The sequence below is a fragment of the Leptidea sinapis genome, chromosome 14, assembly GCF_905404315.1.
Source record: "Leptidea sinapis chromosome 14, ilLepSina1.1, whole genome shotgun sequence".
Lineage (NCBI taxonomy): Eukaryota > Metazoa > Arthropoda > Insecta > Lepidoptera > Pieridae > Leptidea > Leptidea sinapis.
Window position 1 is genome coordinate 5,818,781 of NC_066278.1, and position 24,392 is coordinate 5,843,172.

The 24,392-nt window shown below is 33.7% G+C and overlaps 2 protein-coding genes across 2 annotated transcripts in view; one reads left to right on the forward strand and one right to left on the reverse strand.

Moving 5' to 3' along the window:
• Nucleotides 1–24,392, forward strand: part of LOC126967864 (uncharacterized) — a 132,440-nt gene that overhangs the window by 34,353 nt on the left and 73,695 nt on the right. The window lies entirely within an intron of this gene.
• LOC126967879 (lysozyme) overlaps nt 3,769–24,392 on the reverse strand; it is a 39,205-nt gene continuing 18,581 nt past the window's right edge. The window contains exons 3-5 of the mRNA XM_050812574.1: nt 21,257–21,345; nt 5,385–5,448; nt 3,769–4,059 (exon numbers count right to left, since the gene is read on the reverse strand). Of these exons, the coding sequence (XP_050668531.1) occupies nt 3,926–4,059; nt 5,385–5,448; nt 21,257–21,345 (287 nt within the window). The 3' untranslated portion in view covers nt 3,769–3,925. The remainder of the gene's footprint in view (nt 4,060–5,384; nt 5,449–21,256; nt 21,346–24,392) is intronic.

A 24,392-nucleotide genomic window follows, 5' to 3' on the forward strand; every position in this document is an offset into this window, starting at 1 on the left:
ATTAACGTATATAACGTGAATAAGTATATGGGTAACTGCACATACAATTAGTTTGTACAATTATTACTACTCATCCTTACCTCCGAGGGGAGCGGGAGGGAGAGACTGGCTCCTTTCTCTGACTTCAAGCAAAAGTATGCAAGTACTATTTCTGTTTCGATTGTAATAAATAAAGTGAATTTATCAGAATATTGGTTTTACCGAGAACCTGAGTGTCAGTTACCATTTAGTTCACCTATACTCAATACAATAACAAAAGAATGACTAAGTAGTCCTTGAAGGTGGTTTATACATTTTGTATTTGTAGCCGAAGTAAATTTTTTCTCTTGCTTTAATTACACTGATCAGCACAATCATATTCTATTTTTATCTTATAAAATATAGTATTTACATGACCTATATTGTACATATATAATTATTACATTTTTAAAATTTTTTAGTTGGTACATATTTTTGAGTTTATTTTAAATAATTACCTTTTTATAGGTATACCCCGTAACCGCACACACACTAGCATAAAGGTGCTTCACTTGCTAATATCACGGCGCGGAGTCCTTCTTTTTTTACTAGTCCGTGGTCTTAAAGAGTTTTTTCCCCTATACTTCTCAGTCCAAAAGTATTTGATGTCAGAATGTCTGATTTTGTGTTACAATATGAGTTTAAATTATCCAATATTAAAACAAAATATTCTTATTCTAATGAATAATTTATTCAAACAAATCAAATTTTATAACTATTATTATTATTAACAATACTATGACTACATAAAATTAAAACTATCACTACGGGAAAGCGTACCAAGAATACTGGCAGCATTTCTACGTTGGATAGCTAGGCTTGATACTAAACGGCACAAAAATGTATGACTCATCGAGATCGACATATTTGCGACGCTTGCTGTCTTGGGAAGTCGAGGCAACAGAACACCAACTGACGTAACTTGGACATGAGAAGTCGCGTCTCACACTAGCGCTCTTCCCCGTGCTCAAGCCACCAGCATCATTCCAATACGACGCTTGTCATTTTGATTTAAATTTTTTTCTAAAAAGAAAATAGATTAAATTCATCGATTTCATGGTAATCCTAGTAGAGATACAGTTTTAGTAGAACTCGTAAGTACGATACGAAACGTATTTCGTACGTAATTTGTTGGTTAAGTTGCTCTTCACTGCTGTGTATCTAAAAGCTTGAGTAATTTTCCCTGGTTTACTTCGAGTTCTTTTGAAACTTGTCTTTTTTTGTTATAAAAACTTTATGATTAAATACTTTTCACGTGGTACTTTCCTCGATTTACAAGAGTACATAATACTATTAAGTAATTTTCGGTACACATACATTTTACAATTGTGAATCATATTGCAAGCACTCCGCTGTTTGTCCATCTGCCCGTCTGTATCAAGCAGCCTTGGTTTATACTGATATTGTAAAGAAGAAATATTTTTATTTATAACCAACTTCAAAAAGGAGAGGAGGTTCTCAATTCGATCGCAATTTTTTTTATGTATGTACATCGATTACTTTGAGATTTATGATCCGATTTACATAATTTTTCTTTAGTTCGAAGCAGAATATATGCCATTTGATTCCATAAAAATTTTACATAGTTTTGCCTAGTAGTTTTCATTTTATGAAAATTTTTGTCCACGTGGATGATATAATTTTTTATTTTTTGTGCACGGCTTTTTTAGGACTTTTCATTTCCGTTTGATTATATCTTATTATTATTAACTAACACTAAAGAGTAGAAAAAAATATTGTATTGAATAAACTCAAAGGGTACTTAAAAAAACTCACAAACAGAGTGAGATATCACTAAGTAACGTGAACTATAATTTTATTTAAAAGTATTAGACAGTCATAGAGACTGCCGATAGAATTTAAATACACATTTCTATTTCTCATGCTATGAAATGCACTGTGACAAAATGTAAGAAAACATAATTATTTATAACATAATGAACATTATGAACGATACGATCAAATTATTAATACTATCTGAAATGATAACAAGTTACTAATTAAAATGGTATTATTTCATGTTAATTATAATCAACGTATCAATGGGCCTTTCATAAACTTATAATAATGTGTCGGTCAATTTTGAATAACTAATTAAACTGGTATAAATTATAATTAGTTATGGATTAAAGAATCACTTATTAATAGTTGTGGGTTTCATGCACACATAAGTGTAAGTATAATCCTACTGCCAACCCTCGATTATTGACTGTCTGTCTATATTTTTGTGTGTTTTTCAAACGGCAGTGGGAAGCTCCTTTGCACAGGATGCCGGCTAGATTATGGGTACCACAACGGCACCTACTTCTGCCATGAAGCAGTAATGTGTAAACATTACTATGCTTCGATCTGAAGGGCGCCGTAGCTAGAGAAATTACTGGGCTAATGAGACTTAACATCTTATGTCTCAAGGTGACGAGCGCAATTGTAGTTGCGCTCAGAATTTTTGGGTTTTTCAAGAATCCTGAGTGGCACTGCATTGTAATGGACAGGGCGTATCAATTACCATCAGCTGAACGTCTTGATCGTCTCGTCCCTTATTTTCATTAAAAAACGGCTCTCACTTTTCTTTTATTTATATGGCTATGCTTCTTGAGCAAACTCTACTAAGAATATATAAATAAATTTATAACGCCATCTGAAAACTGATGAAGGCTGTAGTAATATAAGTCTGTCTCTCTTAATGTTAAATATCATGATGATTCCGATTTATATTTAATTTGAACAACTTTTGATGCATATGTCGATCGGTGGCTTCTTGTAGGGTTATACAAGCTTTCGCTCCAAAGTGCTTGGCCACCTGATCAGACCGTGTTTTCGTGCTTCCACCCCTGTCAACTTCGTTCTTGTTCAATCTTGTCAACGAGATATGGTAGAATATTTCAGGTGAAAATGAGTTTCTTCATATTATGCGTAGGTTTCTATGTGAAATACCTGTAATGATATAAAAAAGTGCCTGTACTTGTACGCACGTAAGAAGTTATATTTTTTACGTTTTACGTTTACGTTACAAAACAAAAATCCTAATTTTTTTTCCTCCTCGTGCTATATTTAAACGTTTGCAGAAAGAACAATATTGTAAACAAGGTATTAAATACAACCAATGAAAATATTATTAAAGGTGTGCGCGCGCATTGTAAAAATTCACTCTTATAATTCACCGCAGTCCGCGGTATTCAAGGTCAACCTTTCAATCGATATATTGTTATGGGGGTCTGTACCTATTGTGGTTGCTGAGAAATAAAAATTTCCAACGCCTTCTTTGTCAACCGAATCAGCCCTTGTTCACTAGTAGGTCTCAAAAATTAACACTGACGAGCCGAGCGTAGCGTGCCGCGGCAGTGGCCGGCGAGTGCCAGAACCGAATCGGCCCTCGCTCACTACTACTTCAACAATAATTTCAGATGAAAAATTGCATCCACGCTAAAATGTTTCTAATACTTAAATAAATACTATTATTGTTTCGCAAATTACGTATGAAAAAAAAATCGTATTTTGACATAATATCATCATCGCTTATGGTCACTCCCCGTGATGTGTGTTGAAGAAGATGAGCGAACACACATCTCTTCGCATGCATCCTAATCATAAAGAACATAAAAGTGAAACAAATTGTTTTATAATCGTTTTATTGTAAATTCAAGCACTACAGTCAAAATATTCAAATTAGAAACTTAAAAAATTATACTAAACTAAAATAATTCGGAGTAAAAATGTTTATCTTACAAAATGTAATAAAGTATCTTAATATAGAGAACACAATTTTTGGCCTATCTTTATCATATTCTTAAAATGACAAAACTTACTCACTAAAAACTAAACTAGAAACATTGCGAAAATATAATTAATGAAAGATAAAAGTTATAATTTAATGAATTAATATGCAATATTTGTTTTGTTATTGAAGTTAGCATCTTGATAGATCCGGCAGGCTTTTTTCTTTGCAGTAAGCGTAAGAAGAAGGCCATGCCTTAAATCCGACGCGATCGTAGATACGTTTAGCACATCTCACGTCATCAGCTAAATCTTCATTTAGTAGATCTGAAACGAGAAGTGGTGTCATTTATTATGTACTTTCAATGTTATATCTAAGTAACTAGATATTTAAGTTTTACCTATTATGTATATGTCGGAGAATTAGAATATAAAAGTAATATGGCCTGTATGATTATATTTTAATATGTGTATTGGGCTAACTGATGGCGAACGTCATCTTTCAAAATGTGTTTGAAGTTGTCACTGTGTACGTCACTGTCGGTGACGTGATTGAAGTTAGTTATTATTGTCCATCAGTAGAGCGCTCATTGAGAAGTCGCATTCGTCTTCAAGCTAGCGCCCGCGCCGGTTGTGCGCACTGATCGACTTAAAATAAAATGGAGGATACCAACACCGTGACGCCCGATTTTAAAATCCAAATAAATCTCCGAGATATATATATTTAGTTACAATATTTTTATGTAACTATTATTCTATTCTAAAGAAACCTTGCAAAGATGTAATGTCTACTTAGAAAATCTGTCTAAAGAAACTTTTTTCTGTGTATAATTTGATGCCCTTTCGCACAGTTACCAGGTCAAAAAGAAAGGTTAACCACTTCTGTGATATACCTGGAGAGATAGCTGTGATAACTTCTTTTTAATAAAATACCAAAAGGATATATTTGTGTGAATGGGTTAGTAATTACCATACTAGAATACGTTCTATTCTAAGCAGGAGTCAAACTCACAATTAGGTGCAAGTTACCATTCGACCAACGATCGCGCTAAATAGTGAACAATTTAAAAGAACATGAGTTCTATTTTGAAGTGGTGTGTAAAACAAAATTTAACTCCTGTGAGAAAATTTTGCAAATATTTTAAGCTGGATTTTTGCTAGTCACATTATAAGTTTTATGCAATACTAGGTTCTTATTGCGATAAAAACTTATATCCAACCGATTTTAGTCCGTTTTGTATAGTCTTTCATACTTCGAACCATGTGAACACGTTCTAAGACGCATTGTGATGTGATAATAATATACGAGTCGTATCCACGATACGCTATACCACATTTCGTTTTGTCATGCGTTAGGCCTAACATCATATTATTATCACTCATAATATGCATGTGATGCTGACGAGTATCGGTGTGGTCATCGCGAATGATCAAGTCACCAATAAAAATCTTTTGAGTGTTTTTGAATCGAAAAATTCTCAGCACATTATTTTGTGGATATTAAATGAGACTGGGCCGTCACGCTTGTTGGGTTAAAGTCTGTTCCAATCAACTATGAGAGTGCGAACAGTCAACCCAAAATTTACTAAAGAAGTACATGTAGATACACGTATGAATACACCGTTTTTTTAATTTTGATTGATTTGAGATACCTTCACATTTCATACTGCAGTTTCCTCCTTTTCTGCCTTTTTTGCACCAATCTTTGTTGTTAATCTGAAAAGGAATTAAAACAAATCATTATTTAGGAAAATATCTTTGTTTTTTTTTATGGAATAGGAGGACAAGCGAGCGTACGGGTCACCTGTTGTTAAGTGATCACCGCCGCCCACAATCTCTTGCAACACCAGAGGAATCACAGGAGCGTTGCCGGCCTTTAAGGAAGGTGTACGCGCTTTTTCGAAGGTACCCATGTCGTATCGTCCCGGAAACACCGCACAAGGAAGCTCATTCCACAACTTTGTAGAACGTCGAAGAAAGCTCCTTGAAAACCGCACTGTGGAGGACCGCCACCCATCCAGATGGTGAGGATGATATCCGAACTTGTACCTTTGTACTACAAAAACTAAAACAATTATAATATTTATAATAATAATTGCCTCTCCAGTACAAAAAAGCTAGCAATTAAGAGTAGATGAGGCAATCGCATATCATTCAATAAAATCAAATTTTAAGCTTGTAATAAATTCAAAATCAAATATTTTTATTCAAAATAGGATATTAAATTCTAAAGTCAAAAGCTTACAACAATACCTCAGACGTAATCTGAGGCATACTTTTTCGAATAAGCTTTTGAAGAACAGTCGCAAGAAACCCAGCGGGCTTCTTAATCGTTTAAAAATGGTCACAATGTAAAATCGTACAATAAAATTTATTATTATATAGCCTGAGGGCGGTCTCTCCATTCCCAATCTGTGATATCATTAAGAAAGTTATATATGATATAGTAAACTTTACCACATAAACGCTATAACCTAAGTTTCTACTTCAAATATTATAAATATCAACACATTGATATAAATAATAAAAAACGAATTAAAAATAATATGACAGATGTTCGTTTCAAGAATGTGAGTCAACTAATAGGCTTCCTATTACAAATTTGCTTTCAGGAAAATGTTTTGAACGGCAATTAAAACGTCAAAAATTCTGTCAGAAATGCATCAACACTTTTGCCACCTTTTGTTAATATTCTAAATTAGAGTTTATCAAAGGACCACCGTTTAACATATTTATGTCCTACTGAAAACAGCAATCATTAAAAACACAAATTAAATTTGAAAACAAAACTCGGCGGGTTCGTGTCTCGACACGAACCCGCGACCTCTCGCTAAACGAACGCTCTTCCACTGAGCCAACCATTTGAGTCACGTTCATAAATCTTGTTCAACTCTCAAGTTGTGGCATCATCTACAGGATCTACTTTACAGTTGATCCTGATCAAACCCAATATTTGCATATTAGGAAATTGATTTGACATGTCGCTCCTTCAAATCTAAACAATTTGTTATTAAAGCGCATTTTATTTTCCCAAAATTTATGAAATGCGCATTTCATTTCATTAATTTTTTTTCAAATTTGATTTGTGTAATTAATCCCAGAAGTGAGGGTTATCACTTTCTTTTATTTAGAGGGTTATCAATTTGTTCAATCATTGAAATGTAAATACTATGTAAAGTTGGTGGTAAATCTTATTTTCTCAAATTCAAACAAGTGTTAAGTACTCTAGCGCCTGCCACGTAATACCTTGACGTATATTGGACGTCTTTGCCTGCATTTTATTATCAGGCGCTTTATTCTCAACTGTCAATTCGTAAGACCTCTCCAGCTATCGGATTTGTCGAATGTATTGGCCTTCTATTTCATTTTAAATGCAATTCTCTTGAAGTATTTTACTTTTGAAATGTGTGATTGTAATTTTTATTCATTGGAAGTAGAGATCGTAACATTGATAAATAAATATATTCTTAATTTAGATTTTTAATTATTATAATATTAGAAAATTATGTGTAGATAATACTAAAAGAACTGGTTTGCATAATATTTTTGATTACGTGATTAATATACCATTAAAAATAAAACCAAACCGACCGAACGAGACCTTTCGACATCGACATTCACGGTAACAAGTTTAGACTATACTTTGATTAAACGTCGATCAACTATGCGTCGTATAGGTGAAGTCAACGTAAAGGTGTAAGAGATTCTATTTATAACTTGACAAAAGGCAAAAAAAATACTATATTATCCTCAAGTATGTATATGTCGTTGGTATAATGTCAAAGCCGTGATATTACAATTTCACTAGTAATATTATAATAAAACGGTAGATTGTCAATCGACTTTATTTCATACAATTTAACGGCCTGGTTTTAGTGACATTGTAATGTCACGGGACGGAACAATATAATAAATCTAGTCTAATATAGCGTGTATATAATTCTCCATATGAAACTATTGTTGAAATAGTAGTGAACAATGGCCGTTTTAGCGACATTGTACGTGAGAAGTGAAATTGTAAGAAATGAAGTCGATTGACAATCTATCGTTGTATTATAATATCACTAGTGAAATTGTACGGTTGTTGTGTTGTGTCACAGCTTTGAAAATATACCAGCGACATATATATACATACATTGCTTGCCCTGATTTTTAAAGATTTTAGAACCACACAGAGAATAATGTGTTTTTCACAAGAATGAATTACAATTGAAAAAGATCTTTAATTCCGATTCCATTCTCATATAACATTTGTATATTCCGCGTTATTTAATGAACCACACAAATAAGTTGTATCGAAAAATTACAGTCGTTTATTAAATCATGCGACCGCAATATTAATCTCACCGCCACAGCACGATGCATTATTTTGCAATCGAACGCTTGTGATGCAAAAATGCGTAAGTGAATTTCAAAATTGCTAATGTTTTTTTTACGACATTTAATTATAATCTTTATTTTTTTGTTTTAACGTTATCCGATTTTACACCAAATCTACAGATTCTATTTTTTAAACTGATGGGTTTCATTAAAACAAATATTTATTACCTTAATTATTTATTATTATATACATCGTTTGTATGTTTAGTAGGTATATAAAACAAATCAATTTTACCCACAAGCTTTTTACTTATATACTGTGGCATATCTGGTGTATGCTTCAATCAGCTTTCAAACAAAATGAGTGAGTTAATTAATACATATAAACTGATGGGATTATCACTACAAAAATGGCTTAATTGTGTTATATGATGAAGCTTGAGAAAAGTTTTTAGAGTTCCGTTTTAAATAATTCTAACTGGAAAACAAATACTAATTTTAATTAAACTTCAGCTTAAAATTTATGTTTTCTAAACATTTGTATGCAAGCCGTACAAAAGCCATTACAAGGGCGCCCACAAAAACACTCAGATACAGACTTTTACGTATGAGTCGTGATATAAATGTAAATTTCAGTGACACAGCGCTGCATTTTGTATTTTGTCAGCATACACGTTTTTAATTAATTCGATTATTTATTTGTGCGTGTATTGATGGCGCTGCTGTGATGGTGATTTTTGCACTTGAAAGTATAACTGCATTGAGTATGTTGTTTTAATACGAATAAGTTGTCGGTCACAGATCGTAATATATATATCTATGCATAAGTATATCCATACATTTGACATAAAAATATACTCACAGTATATAATAATAGTATAATAATATTGACACACTTTTTATACAAATTATCTTGCCCTAAGTTAAGCATAGCCTGTGTTATGGGTTACAAGACAATAATATATTTAATACAATATACTTACTTAAACATACATAAATTCATATAAACATATATATAAATCTAGCTTAGTAGGTAGGATCGCTAACCACTCGGCTATACAGGTCGTCAATGGTATCATTAAGGCTGCTATCCCAAGAAATCGCCAAAATAGCGCATAGCTGAGACAATTTCTTGACAGTTTATTATAAAGCTTATATTTTTCCAAAAAATAATTTTATATCTAAAGAATATGTAAAGGAAATTAAATTTTTTAATTCATTTCTATTCTTATAGACAGTGCAAAAAATCACCAAAATACCCCTAACTTTTGCAGTTGGAGCCATGCTCATCATCCAATCTAGACAAAAATTGTATGAAAATTTATTAAATGTATACCAATACTATTTAACATGACATAGTTTTCTTAGTTTTATAAAGAAAACTGTATTATGTTTGTAATAAATAAAAAATGCTTCTAATTCCTAATTAAAACTATGGCGATATTGTACGGGAGAGGTAACATAGCTCCTACCTCGATTTATCAAGGCCGCTCAGTCCCCAGCCTTAAGAAAATCATTTATATTATAGGTCCTAACCTTTACCACACAAACGTTTTTTAAAAATTGTTATGAATTTGGTTACTTGGACAATATTAGACACTATTGGAATTTTGTGTAAGTTATTATAGCAATGTACTAGACATGGCCTATCTGCTCTGTAGTGGAAGGTTCCTTCGGTGCAAGAATTATTGTATTTCTGTAAAAAGGGCGCCGAGCTAGTGAAATTACTGGGCTTACGAGCGCAATTGCGATGTCGCTCAGAATATTGGGTTCAATAAGGACTCTAACCAAGTTTAATTGTTTTTATTTGTTGTTAGTTTTAATTTTAGATCCGAGTTTCACTATTTTTTGTGCTTTGGCTCATAGAGAATTAATAGTTTGTACACTTTCGTGTGACAGAACTGTGCGTTAGTAGCGCTCTCTGGGTTTCCACGGAAGACCAGCGTTGTGGCTTCTTTCGAAACCGCAACTATGCTGTGTTGGGGGCCCATTGGCGTCATTAGATCATAATTAGATTAGTATAACTTTAAGAACTGTTATCAGAATGTATAATGACGTCAATAAACATTTTTTCTTTCTTTCTTTCTAACCGGCACTACTTTACGTCTAACCGTTACTTACGGAGCAGGGCGTGTCACTAAACATAATTATATAAACGGGTTGCTCGTTTCGTAACTTCAACCTTATAATTTTTTTTCACACTTTATACGGCTGTCAGGTTATGTATACGCTAGTATATTTTATGTCCATGGCAACAACAGGCACTTGCGGATTATCCCGCGTAAATTTAAATTTGCTTACAAGACTGTAGGTTTTAATTGCTATGCAGATATTCTTTTAACTTTCACACTTTGTATCTAATACCACAGATTAATATTATTAATCTTAGATATATACGCTACTTTTACTAAGCTTCTAACCGGTCAATAGTTGTCGCACTAAATTGAAACCACCAAGCTGGGTACCGATAAACTAGCGATGTTTAAACGAAGGAGTCAAATGGGAGGTTGTGGGGGGTGAGATTGGTTCCAATCTAAAACGTGTGGAAACGTTTGATTGACTGCCGATGAAGCTATATATAGGTTTCAATAGGATTGAAACTAAATCAAATTGTAACGTGCTAGTTCAAATTTACTTGCATACACTGACTTCGTTAGGTCAGCTGGGTTTTACTTTAGAATTACTTATGAAGAATATTTATTAATTTACTAGCTGACCTAGCAAACGTTGTATTGCCGATATTAAAATCGCGATACAAAAGCAACTGTTGATCGTAGATGGGTGAAACTTTGAATTGTATGTATTTTTTAATGCTGACTCATAATCAAACACTTTTAAAAAGAAAAAATAAAAAAAAATGCCGTGGACCACCCTTAACATTTAGGGGGATGAAAAATAGATGTTGTCCGATTCTCAGACCTACCCAATATGCACTCAAAATTTCATGAGAATCGGTCAAGACGTTTCGAAGGAGTTTAACTACAAACACCGCGACATGAGAATTTTATATATTAGAAGTATATAAAAAATAATAAAAAATTCATTAAATGATAAAATATGGAAAGACATTAAAAATATAATACAATTCATCGCGTGGTAAATTAAAATTGAAGTCTTAGTAGAGGTAGTTTAATTTAGTTTTTTTTTATAAGCTGAAAATAAAAAACGTAATTGTATAATATATTTTCACAAATCGTTCATTTAAAAATAATATTAATTCGGTTTTCAGGATGAATTTATTATTAACTCCAAGTTAATACCTCCACGCGTTCCTAAAGAAATATTTTGGACGGAAAACGTAGGAGCGAATGACCGGGAATTTATAATTACTGAGAATCAGTTGTCCATCTGGTATATACCAGATAAACTACAATAACCACCTGTAAGTTCAACAATGTGTGTATTGTCGTTCTGAAAAACCAAGATTCTAAATTCAAAATGGCTGCGATGCCAATAACAAATATTGAATTTAATCAAGTATTAAGAAAATTTTTATATCTGTATAGCTCGACAGGCTATGACAGATTGACAAATGACGACTATAATCTTGTAAACAAAGGAGATCCGAAATCCACTACGTTATAAGCAACTGCTCGCTTTTAAACTTAGCCCAATTATACTTCGTGGCCAATCGCGATACTGTAATTACTACTATTTCAAACTTATGTCATATGACTGCACGTTTCATACTAAACTAAATTTCAATTTTTACTTAGGCAGTCTCGCCTCAACCAAGAGGTGGGACTGCCATCCTCTAACTACTCTAACTACTCAACTAACATCCTCTTTGTCTTTGATACTGAGTTTACTTGTAAACCATTATATACAAAGGTACTCTGTGTTTGTAAATCCGTTCGTGTCTGCCATCAACTAGTATTTGTTCAGTTTTTTATTAATTAGGAAGTATGTCATCGAATAAATATGTATTCGAAATTTAAAAATTGTTGCCAGTAAGTGTTGCTAAAGAGTTAATGCCAGGCATAGATAATAGAAGCTCTCTCTGTCTACGTTTAACAGCTTAGTGCGGTCGATATGTAACCTTCGTACTGAGTCTGTAATTAATTACAGGGATTGTTCTACAACGAATTGACTCGCTTCAAACGTTTGTTGAAATGAGGTTATCTTGCTGCCAATTTTCTTTCAGCATCTTGAATGATACGGTTTGATTTTCATGACGTTTTAGTTGAATGTGTCCGATAAAGTTTGATTAGACGATTTCTTAGCTCAGTGTTTTTTGTTATCCTTGCTTCTAAGTAATGGTTCGAGGTTCGAATTCCACTAAATGTTAGCGTTATGTATATGGTTTCAAATATTGTGTTTCTGAGTCATACAGGCTTATATATCATATTATTCCTGATTTTATAATCGTATTATATCGTATCATAAGATACATAATAGCTTTAAGGGTAAATGTATACACTTTTATAATAAAGTCCCAGCCACTCTTCAGGCATTATCTATAAATAAATTTAAATGTTTTATAAAAAAAAAATGGCTCTGTCGTAAATCCTATTACTCCACAGCTGAATATCTAAGTGATCGGACAGCCTGGGACTAGATTATGATTATTTTATAGCGATAGGAATGACTGTACAATATTGTATATTTTTATTGAAAAGAGCGCAAAAAAAGAATGCTGGGAGAGTTTCTTACGCCGCTTCTTCTCTCTCAGAGAGCCATTTGTTTCTGAAGCGGTAGCAGTATCTAGTATATTAGAAATGATATCAAAAAGAATTCTAAAGGAATTAATTTTGAGAAAATAAATGCCTTTTATTCCTAATTTTCGTAATTTTTTTCTTTTCTAACATAATATTTCCGTTTCAAATAGCTCTATATAAGAAGTATGAGATCACCAACTCAAACATGACATATGAACGAGCGAGCTAACGTGAACAAACACAGACAAATGTAACACATAAGTATCTGGAATACGATCCGATTGAGATTTCCTCGGTGATTGAAACTGTAAGTATATCTCATCTTGTATTGGTAGCGGCTTGCTATAGTGATGTGCTTAATCTATCGACAAATTTGTTTTTGTTTGTTTCAATTGATTTATTTTCAGTTTTTTCAAAAACTCGAATAAAACAGTTTTCGAAAGGAATCAAGGAGTCAGTTAGAAAGTTTTTATTAAAATTTATATTCATTAAATTAGGAATACAAATTTTCTAGGCAGGTTGTTGTTTTAGATTATGTTAGATTTCGGGTTTAAGTTAGGAATTAAATATATAAAAATATAAATTTTATGCTACTTTGATTCTCTTAGCTCAGTCCATTCTTAATTTCAACAATACCACTATGAACTGGGTAAGTGCAGTCGGTTTTCCCATCACATGTGAATCAGTATGGATAAATTACAACAAAAGAAAGTTACATGTCTAACCTAACATATCGTTAGTAAAAAATAATAGATTGCAACGAATTATAATCTCAAAATTTATCGATAAAACTACAAGTTTGCGATACGTCACTACAGTTCTCGTAGCTGTCGTAGACGAATGGTGGTGAATAGATCGGTCTACGTCGTTACGACTCAGTCACTCACAATGCAAATCACACCTCGACTGGAGAATTACTTACCGGCAAAACAATTTGATACTTGACGACTGTTTCCACTGTATCTTGTACTATTAGTCTACAAAGTTGAGAATATTAATTTCTTGGTGTGGATTTTGGTATAAATGATAGTTTGCTGGAAGTTAAAATATAAATCTATTTATCTTGTATTACTAATCTGGATAGATTGCGTTGCATTTTTATCATTCAAAATATTACAAATGTGTTTCTAATACCACTTTTTGTGGAAAGTGCTAACTAAGTGATAACCGGGCTAAAAGTGTACCTATTTATTACGAGTACAAATGTTATTTGAAAATATGTTTTCGTTGGACGTTAAGAAGTCGAGCGGGGTCGGTTGGCATTCCTCCCATCGTTTTTAGAATGTGTGCCCCTGAGTTGATGTTGGTGGTAAAGCATTTCAAATCTTTATTCACTGTAAAACTTTATAAGATATTTAGTGCACGTCAGGATTTCTTCTAGCACTCATATTCAAAAGGTGTAATCCAGGACTCATGGAAGTCAAATTTTTGACCATCCGATTAAAAAAAGGAGATAGTTTGGACTCGGCTGACTACAGACCTACTGCTATTTAATTGCTCTCCAAAGTCATGGAAGGTATCACCAGTTGATCAACGACCGACAGCGCGGCTTTTTCCATGGTTGGTCGGCGGGTGATCATCTCTTGTATACGTAAAAAATAGATGGTTGGCGGCTAGCGATATCAAGGGAGAAAGTCTGGAAGTAAGTCTAAATATAGCGATAGTGATAGTGAATAGTACAAGGCGTTTCTCTCAAACTTCCATAATTTGGGCTTCCCAAGAAGTTATGCAAGTGGACTTCCTCCAAATGAAGAGGAGCACCAGCTTCTTTACTCGTCGACGGTTATTGCTAGAAGCCGAATCCTATGATAGCTGGAGTGCCCCAAGGCTGTGTGCTATCACCTACACTGTTTCTTGTGCATATCAATGATATTATGTTTGTTGCCTCCAACATACATTGATATGCAGACGACAGTACTGGAGTTGCCGTATACACGGGCTATGCAGCTGTCTGTTGGGAAATCGTCAACCAGTGCCGGAAGAAACTTGTATCTTCTATCGAGTAATTGTGTTTTAATTTAAAGAAATTTGTTAAAAAACTTAATTTCAAGAAAATTGTGTTTTCTAAGAGAGGACTCTTGAGAAGGTTGCTGATTGGGATAAAATGAACCTTCTCTAATTTAACCACCAGAAGAATCAAGTTTGCGCGTTTACCACAATAAAATCTCATTTGTCGAATAACCGCTCTTCGACAACACTTCCCTTAGGCCCTCGCCTATTATCGTAATAGTGGGCTTAGAAACCTCGAGTGATTGCCATTTCCGCAGTCATCTGGAAGGCAAATTTTGAAAGGGACTGCGAAAACCTAACATTATAATACAGTTACAAATACACGCGTAAAAGTTTTTGTCATTCTGCGTTAAGCAAACCTAATTCGATACACAATACAAACCAGTTTATATGCAAATATGTAATAATGAATGAATGGCTATAATAATTTAGCCGGCGGGTATTGATTATAGCGCCATCACTCGCGCTTTAGTGATTAGTGAACTAAATCATGCAAATATTTCATCGTGAGATTATCGTGATGCTCTGTTTGCATCCGCGCTTTCACTGGCTACTTGATGAAAACTAGAACAGTCACTGGAAATATTATTGACAAAAGTCTTATACTATTAACCGAGCAATTTTATTTTTCAAATTGGATTTTAATATCAACTTTTATAGTTGTAATAATAATTTTGTTATTGTCAACTTAATGTCTTAATAAGAATGCAATCGATAAAGCAAGTTCGTTAAAAATCAGCGGCACACGTTACTAACTCTAGATTTATTCATAATTCACAAATAAAATTTGAAAAACAACACAACTTTATGAACGATGCGGTACTCGAACCCCCGTAAAGTAGATCCTGTAGATGAAGCCACAACCTGAGAGTTGAACAAAGCATTCAAGATTTTATAACGATACGACACTCGAACGGCTAGCTCAGTTGGTTAGAGCACCGGCACGGAACGCCGTCGTGGGTTCGAGGCCCGTATCGTTCATAAAGTTTTGTTGTTTTTCAAATTTTATTTGTGTATTAATCTTAGAAGTCAGGGTTATCACTTTAAAAACATAACAAATTACAAAAAGTTACAATTGTAATTTTTTTTGACGTTGTGTTTCATAGGTGCTTCTTGTGTGATTTGCCACACTTACAATTTTTATAAGTTACTAGTGATATAATTTTTCTTACTGAAATTTTATATGAGTTTGTGTGTTATTCAGCCCTGTAGGTGCCTCTCCATGTTAGTCTTTTTTTTTTAAATGAATACGTGCTTTTTTATTCTTAGAATCTTAGTATCTTACAACATCTAATCCCACAATATAACTCAAAATCATCACTGGCCTGCGTCGTGTTTGCTAGTATAATCATAGATTACTGTAGCCAGTAGCTACATCAGTGTGAACGCAGCTCAATGTATGGTAATGACGTTTTAATATATTATCCGTGATACGAATATGAGTCACATCGCTCATAATGATATAAAGGCTCCAGTAATTGGAGAAGTTAGGCCGTTCCACATTTTATAATTAATGACACGGCTTTGACGGTCTGTAATATGGAATGTCGAACTTGTTACTCTTGTTCGAGCTGACAATGTTCGCTATTGGTAATGGAAAAAATACTGACTTTTGTGAGACTTATACACTTGAAAACTTCGTTAGACATGTTGGGTACTTTTGTTATGGGGAAAAGTCAATCAATTGCCGTCATACCAAAGAGATTAACGGCCGTTTTCAATAACGTGTCTCTAGTTATACGGATATATTGCTATCACCGTTTGATGATAAGATCTTATCTATCCATAGTTATATCCAATATAGTTATATTATTAGTTATAGTCCAATGCTTTATGTCGATAGGTTATTGAAATGTAATTAAGCGTAGAGGATAGATTTGTCTACCTCTAGTAAGTTAAATTAAGAATAGACAGGTTATTCAAAACGGCCATAAATCATAGGCTATATGACATATCATTATAATGAAATAGAGTTGACAATACTTTGTTGTACTTACATCTCTTCGCTGTCACGCATTTGATATATGACAGGAGTTAAATCAAAATATTTTTTCGATTTTTATTTTCGTTTATACTATATATATATATATATATATATATATATATATATATATATATATATATATATATATATAACACCTGTGTAAAGTCGTTTTGCTATATATAAATATATATATATATATAAAACGACTTTACCCAGGTGTTTGCCATACAAATTATATATGTAAACCTTCCTTGAGCTTCGACAAATCTATTACAAAAGATTTCATTGAGATTGGTCGAATAGATTAGGAGTTATTAGGGAACATACAAACATACATTCTGTTTTATATATATAGATTACCAGTTTTTCATACAACTGTTGTATTAACGTATAAAATCTGATGAAAATATGATTTACAACATTATGAAAATCCCATTGATAAAATTTTATTTTAACATTAACAGACTAGCACATTTAACCATTTAGCACCTATCAGAAAAAAGTTTAAAAGAAGTTAATACATTTTTAAATTATTATCATCGCGAAACTTTAACATAGTAATTATTATGACGGTTACCCACGATATATATTTTATTAATTTGATGCCGATATTTCAATCCAATTGCATCAATAGTGGTCGCGGCAGAACTACGGAGTCGGCCAGAAGCTCTGACAAATTGACACTTAAAGTACATCAATCTGTCCACATGGCGTCTATTACGTTTCGGTCTTGATATCCCTAATTTACGACGCACAGTAGAATTTAATCTCCTTGAAAACTGGAGTTTTCTTGTGAAATAGGCCAAAGAATGTATTGAGCTTCCTTGTGCGGGGTTTTTAGGACGATACGACATGGGTTCAAAAAAATCACGTAGAATGTGGAAGGAGTAATTTGTCCTCCTCTTCCATAAGAAAACCATTTTTCATTCACTTTATGAAGTACAATCTTCAAACAATTTGTTATGTTTTTAAAGTGATAACCCTTACTTCTGGGATTATACATATCGTTCATAAAATTTTGTATGGTTTGTTCAACTCTCAGGTTGTGGCTTCGACACAAAGTTTTTATAAACGATATGTCACTCGAACGGTAAGCTCAGTTGGAAGAGCACTCGCACGGGACGCGAGAGGTCGTGGATTCGAGTCCCGATCGTTCGTTCAGATAATTAGTTTTCAAATTTTATTTGTAAATTCAATCTTCAAATTAGTCCAAGGAATGGACCCTGCAAAGTTTGGTAGCGATCAGATTTTTTTTGGTTACTATAAATATTGTATATAACTACGCAAAGTTGATTTAACACTAGATGAATGATGTGAATGTGGGCGAGCTTAATCTGCACGGCATCAGCAATCTTAATCAAGTTGCAGTAAATACTAAGTTCGTTTACACGTCTAAATGCTATATATATAGCTTTGAGTCTGTAGAATTCTACGCCCATTGCCACAACTGTGAAATACTAGCGGTACAATTAATAATATCGATCTTCCATCAATCGCGTGGAATCAGTCTCTAATCTATCATTTATATGTAAATACATCCGTTTGTGTTCTATTGACTATGCTGCTCACCGCAATACAAATTACACGCAAATTTCATGGAACAATCGTATTATTTTATAGATAGATTTAACAATGAGATTTTTTAGTAATTAAATCTTTTGTAAGACACGTTGACGTCTGGCATTATAAAAATCGCGCGTTTTGGAAGAAATGTCTTGACTTTATGGAATCAATTACCGGCTACAGTTTTCCCGAACCGATACGGTTACCCCCTTGGGTCCGGGTATTGCTGATGTCTGTGGGCGTTTGCCTCACCTCTTCTCATAACGTGAGCCTCATATCCGCTTGCTGATATATAAATAGGACTTCAACAACTAAATACCTGAAACGCAGCTCACGTTCTTTTGGTGTAGGTATAGACTTGTTTCAGACCAAGCGGAGGTCCTTTATAAAAGTTAGTGAGCTGAGTTTGCGGTCGCGCCCATTTTTACACTGCATGCTTGAGGCAGTGTCACGGTGGTGTTAACGGTTGCTCAATTTTTTTTATATATGAAAGTAAGGGACGAGACGATCAGGACGTTCAGCTGGATGGTAAATGATACGTGATGCCTATAACAATGCAGTTCCACTCAGGATTCTTGAAAAACCCAAACACTTTGAGCGGTACTACAATTACTGCACTCGTCACCTTGAGACTATGATGTTAAGTCTCATTTGCCCAGAAATCTCACTAGCTACGGCGCCCTTCAGTCCGAAACACAGTAATGTTTACACATTACTGTTTCACGGCAGAATAGGCCGTTGTGGTTCCCAAAATCTAGCCGGCATCCTGTGCAAAGGAGCCTTCCACTGGTAAGTATGTACTCACAATTTCCACTAAATAATCGTAAGTAGGTACTATGTATCTTATCCTTATCTTACTTCAAGACGTGTTGAACAACACAGTAGCTTCCAGGTAGGCAGGTTCCATCTCTTTTCTATTTTTCAATGAGAACGGAGGTAAGTTTGAATGGCTTCTTAAAGCTTGTATGGCACAAAATTCTTTTCGCCGGACAATACTTTCACATTATTGAAATAAATATAATGTGAGGTGTCGGAGTCGAGGGAATTTTCTGCCAACGCGAGGTGTTGCTATCCATTTATCTACCATATGTTCGGAAAAAGTAGAGCTTGTGAGAAAAATATACAAGAAACTCAGCGGTCACTCTTTTCAATCAAATAGAGTCTTTTACAATGGCTGTAATATACATAACAAATTAGTTTTGGCCTTTGGCCATTGGCCTCCAGTCTTCGACACTAACCTATGCGAAACATAGCGGCATTAGGCCGCTACTTCACGCCGGTATTCTATGCGAGTGTGGTAATTAACCCGGACGAGTCTGGCCCGATTTGCTGACGTCATAAGACAGCAACGTGAGTCTCCCACTTCTAAAAAGCCAATTAGTTGCCTCTTACGACACCCTGGGGCCTGTGACTCCTCTATTCTTTTTACGCCCCGGGAAAGCACAGGTTAAAGCCTTAGGGACTTCCAATGTTAGAACATACTGCGTAAAGGCCGGCAACACATATCTTAATTTGTTTATTATATTCTATATCTAGGTATAGATATATAAATGGTATTTTATATATATTATATGTTATTGTTTCATACCAATACCGCTCAACTGATGATTTTAAGAATTAGAAAAGATTATTTCATGCCACACACATAAAATAACAATCTAAATAATTAATATATTCCTAATCCTAACTGAACTAAGTATACTGTGTGGCAAAAGAAAAGGCTGATGTTCTGCTTGTGCTGTAAGTTAGTATTGGCTAGAGCGCTGATTTTTAGCATCTGCCTGCGTAACATTCTTAATATTAAAAATGTTGTAAATATAATATATACGTAAAACACGATAAATATAATTAATGTAACATAAATTTAATTATGTATATTGAAGTAGTGTACAGTTTATCTGCGACTAAGGTTGGTTTTTGTACTGTTGGGTATAAGTTTTTTATAAGAATGTTTAAATGCAAATATTGTTTTCGTTTTTCTAATAGGCGGTGGTATATTATTCCAACAGTTGCATTATATTTAAAACTACCTCTTAGAACCGCTGTGTAGTGTTTTAGGAAACTTAACATGACTTGTCGTCAGCTTATAAAAGAGATATATTGGAGTTTTGGTCGTCATTTTCGCTTTCATTTCATTTTCGTAGCATACCAACTACACTTGATTGATCCCTATGACAATTGGGTAGCAGATAGATCTGAACATAAAGCTGGCAGGACAACGTCTGTCGGATTTAGCTAGTTAATTATATAAATCAATACGGGCTGGGCTATATTCCTGTTATCGAGAGATTAGCGTCCTGTAATGCTGAATTAATGCATTGTGCCATTCTATTGAGCTTTACTAATCACTACTAATAAAACAGACATAGATCAAGGCTTGGAAGACATTTATTTTTATTTTTTATTGATATTGTGATTTCATCAAGTCTTTTTATCAATCACTTTCTAACATTCGTGTAACTAAAAACTACGTTTAAAATAACCGACTTCAAAAACAACTCAATGGTATAAAATAAGATTTAATTTAATACGAGGTGTATTAAATTAAATATTATGCAATTATTAATTATAATCTTATAAATAAAATACTATAATTTGTACGTGCTACCTATTGACAGAGTTTAAGTCGGTGCTTGCGTGGCGAGTGTAGGTACCTGCTATTAAATTAGGATTCGCACCGACTTCTGCCATGAAGCAGTAATATGTAAGCATTATTGTGATTCGGTCTGAACGGCGCGCCGTAGCTAGTAAAATCACGGGGCAAACGAGACTAAATATCTTATGTCTCAAGATAGAAGAGTGTATTTGTAGGGCCGCTCAGATTTTTTGGGTTTTTTCAAAAATCCTCAGCGGCACTGCATTGTAATGGGCAGAGCGTATAAATTACCATCAGCTGAACGTCCTGCTCGTCTCGTCCCTTCGTCGTTCTTCTGTGTCGCATGCATCGTTACTATATTAGTAAGTAGTTAATAGTTTTAATAAATCTTACTTGAAATAGTCCGTAGCTGCTGTAGGAGTTGTTATGATTCGTCAGCTTGTCTGTTGTTCTGCCACTTGCGTGCTCGATCAGACATACCCCTGTTGGCAACATTAAGATGTTAGAGACCAAGAGCTATTTTTTAATAGAGCTAGAAAAAATGAAAGCTTCTTTAAAAACTAGACAAGTGTTAGTCGGACTAGCCTATGGAGGGTTCTCTACATATCATTAGGTACATATACTTAGAAAAAATACTCGCAATTGTAATTCATTAAAAATCTATTCACCTTGTGATAATAAAGCTCTTTCATAAAATACCCCACATGATACGGTTAATTTAATAAAAATTTGGACCGCCGTTTCCTCGCCCGCGACTTCGTCAGCGTTGAATAATTACTCTGGGTATTTTTTTTTATCTTTTAGTATACTTTTTAAATAATACACATACAAAGTGCTATTTCCGCTTGCAGCACTCTTCTATGATACAGAGCATATCCCTTGTCATTGTGGAGAGTCTCTTTAATAGTATTTCCCTGTGAACTTTAATCTCCTATTTCATCCCCATGTAGGTGAAAGTTTTAAATTATTTCTATTGGACAAATGTTATAAATTATTTCTGATCAAGTGCATACATACAAAGTTTCGTGGTTTTATCTTCTATAATGACGAATTTCCATACAAACTGCCATCCCATATCCCTTCCATTAATTTTTTGCCAATAAAACGTTTCCTTTTTCAAGATGTAGTCTATTTCTGTACTAAATTTTTAAGGTTTAGGCGTGAAAGCGTAACAAACAAACTTAAATTCACATTTATAATATTAGTAGAGATGAAAATGTGTAGTTTTTCTTTAACCTACTATTATAGATAGGATCAACGGTAAATATCCTATAAATTTTGATTCCATTTAGAGTGTAGAAATAAAAGTTTTTTGGGGCATAAAAGGCCGTGTCTTTTTTTAACTTAAAAGTTTGATTTTTAACAGCTTGAAGAAACTGTAGTATCCACGCGTTCCCGAGATAAAGGGTTTTGACCGACGGACAGATGGACGAACGGACAACACAGTGATCGTATAAGGGTTTTGTTTTTTCCATTTGAGGTATATAATCCTAAAAAACATAGTTATTGCGTAACATACTATATAACAAGCACAATAAAAAGTAAAAGCTAAAGTCTCTCTTTGAAGTTGGTGATAATTAGGTGATAACCGAGACCAATATATTTCGTATTAGCATAACTTATCTATGTATATTTAAGTGATTTCCAACTTATATATGTCAAAATAGTGATTAGTCACATCACGATATCTCTGGAATATGGATCCGGCGTTGAAATTTGGTAGGAAAATTTCTTTCACCGCGTAGAGGTCAGCTAAGAAGCAGCTCGGATGTTACGAAATTCCTTCCGCTAGAGTTTTTTATAACAGAAAAACATCTGTCGGGTCCGCTAGTTGAAATATATTGAATCTACGAGTAGCATTACTTAATTAAATTTACTACTTGTGATTTGTGGGGTTCAAAAACCGTTTGAGCTCCCAACTCTGGGCAAACGCATTTTTCAAACGGAGCAGATGTTTATAATTAAGCATGTCGTAATTTTATGTTTAACTTTCAAAGTCTTGGTAGGTAACCTCGAGGACGGAATCTATTTAAAATAAATACGAATAATTGTACACCAAACTAATGAAAACGTTCCATTCAGAATACTTAATTTTAATAAAATTAAAGCAAACGAAATTCGACGTAATTAGCATTACGGGTAAAGTTCGGTTCTTAAATTACCATAAAAAGGGGCTACAACTCAAAATATTTCGAGATCCCTCTCATTTAAGTTTAAAATTGTTAGGAAAAGGGTTTAATTGTCAATGTACAAGGCGAATGCGAATCTGAATTGATTATAATTAATACGAGACATTCACGGAGCGTTTTGTTTGTTTTCAATTTCATTTTACGCGTAGTAATTGTTATTATTAGTGGTTGTACAATTACATAGATAATTAATATTTGGTTTAACTGAACGGCTTGGTTATGAACCCGTTGAACCGTATTAGAGCCACAGTATATATTAGATTAATACCGTTAGTCGGACAATTTTGAGGTATAGAATAATTCAAAATTTCGACAAGAGGCCATCTATCTTCCTCATTTGTTTCCAGTGAACTGTCTTTTAAACCATTATTGCCGGATTCATCATTTTGGAAATATTTATACAATATCTGAAAGTTGATGCAACACCATTCAAACTCGATCTCGACTAACTTAAATAAGGTTTAAATTAATTTTATTGTAGCGGCCTTTTATCCACTTAAAAGATTGTCTGATATAAAAAATTAGACAATTGTCTGACATAGATACGGTGCGACTGGCTTACTTTGGTTTTTTCACAGTACTTTGTCGTAATTTAATTCAATTTAAAAAAATAAGTCCGCTGAGTGTCTTGCACCCATGCGTACAGATCTAGCGTATACTATCGAATGGAATTAGACATTAATCAGTTATTAAAAATCCTACTTTCAATAAAAATATTTGAATCTGAATTTGTACATCTACTCAAAGTGTTATCATCAACCTACAAAAGTTTAAAATAATAATGGTATAGGCAATGCGCATTGTGTTAATTTAGCAAGATATTTTTAAGAACTATATTTATAAAATTAAACGATTCACAACCATCAAAAGCAGTGCGAGATAATATCATACACTCATTACGATATCTTAAAAAAGAGAGCGACCCGCACCAAGACGTTGCCACAAGCTATGACATTGAAAAGTCATTGAGCGAATACCTACATACACAATATTTGACGACCCTTATTACGTGACCCTGCCTCATCATCAGCAATCATTTATACGATGAATATGAATGTTTGTTTCCGAGTCATGGATGTTTATATGTATTTGAGTATGTTTGACGGACGGTATCCGGACGATCGTAAAGAAAGACGTATTGTATTTTGCTCCGCAAAAAACCATTTGAAAAGTTAGTAAAAAGTGATTGTTAAGTGTCGCACTAGGCAACAGTTTAAAGTATAACACCATAGCTTCACTTAGTATAAATTTAAATCAAGTTATTTTAGTAATTTAAAAGTTATCAGCATAATAACAAGTGACAATAACCGTGCAATTTAAGCCTACCCTCAACATTGATT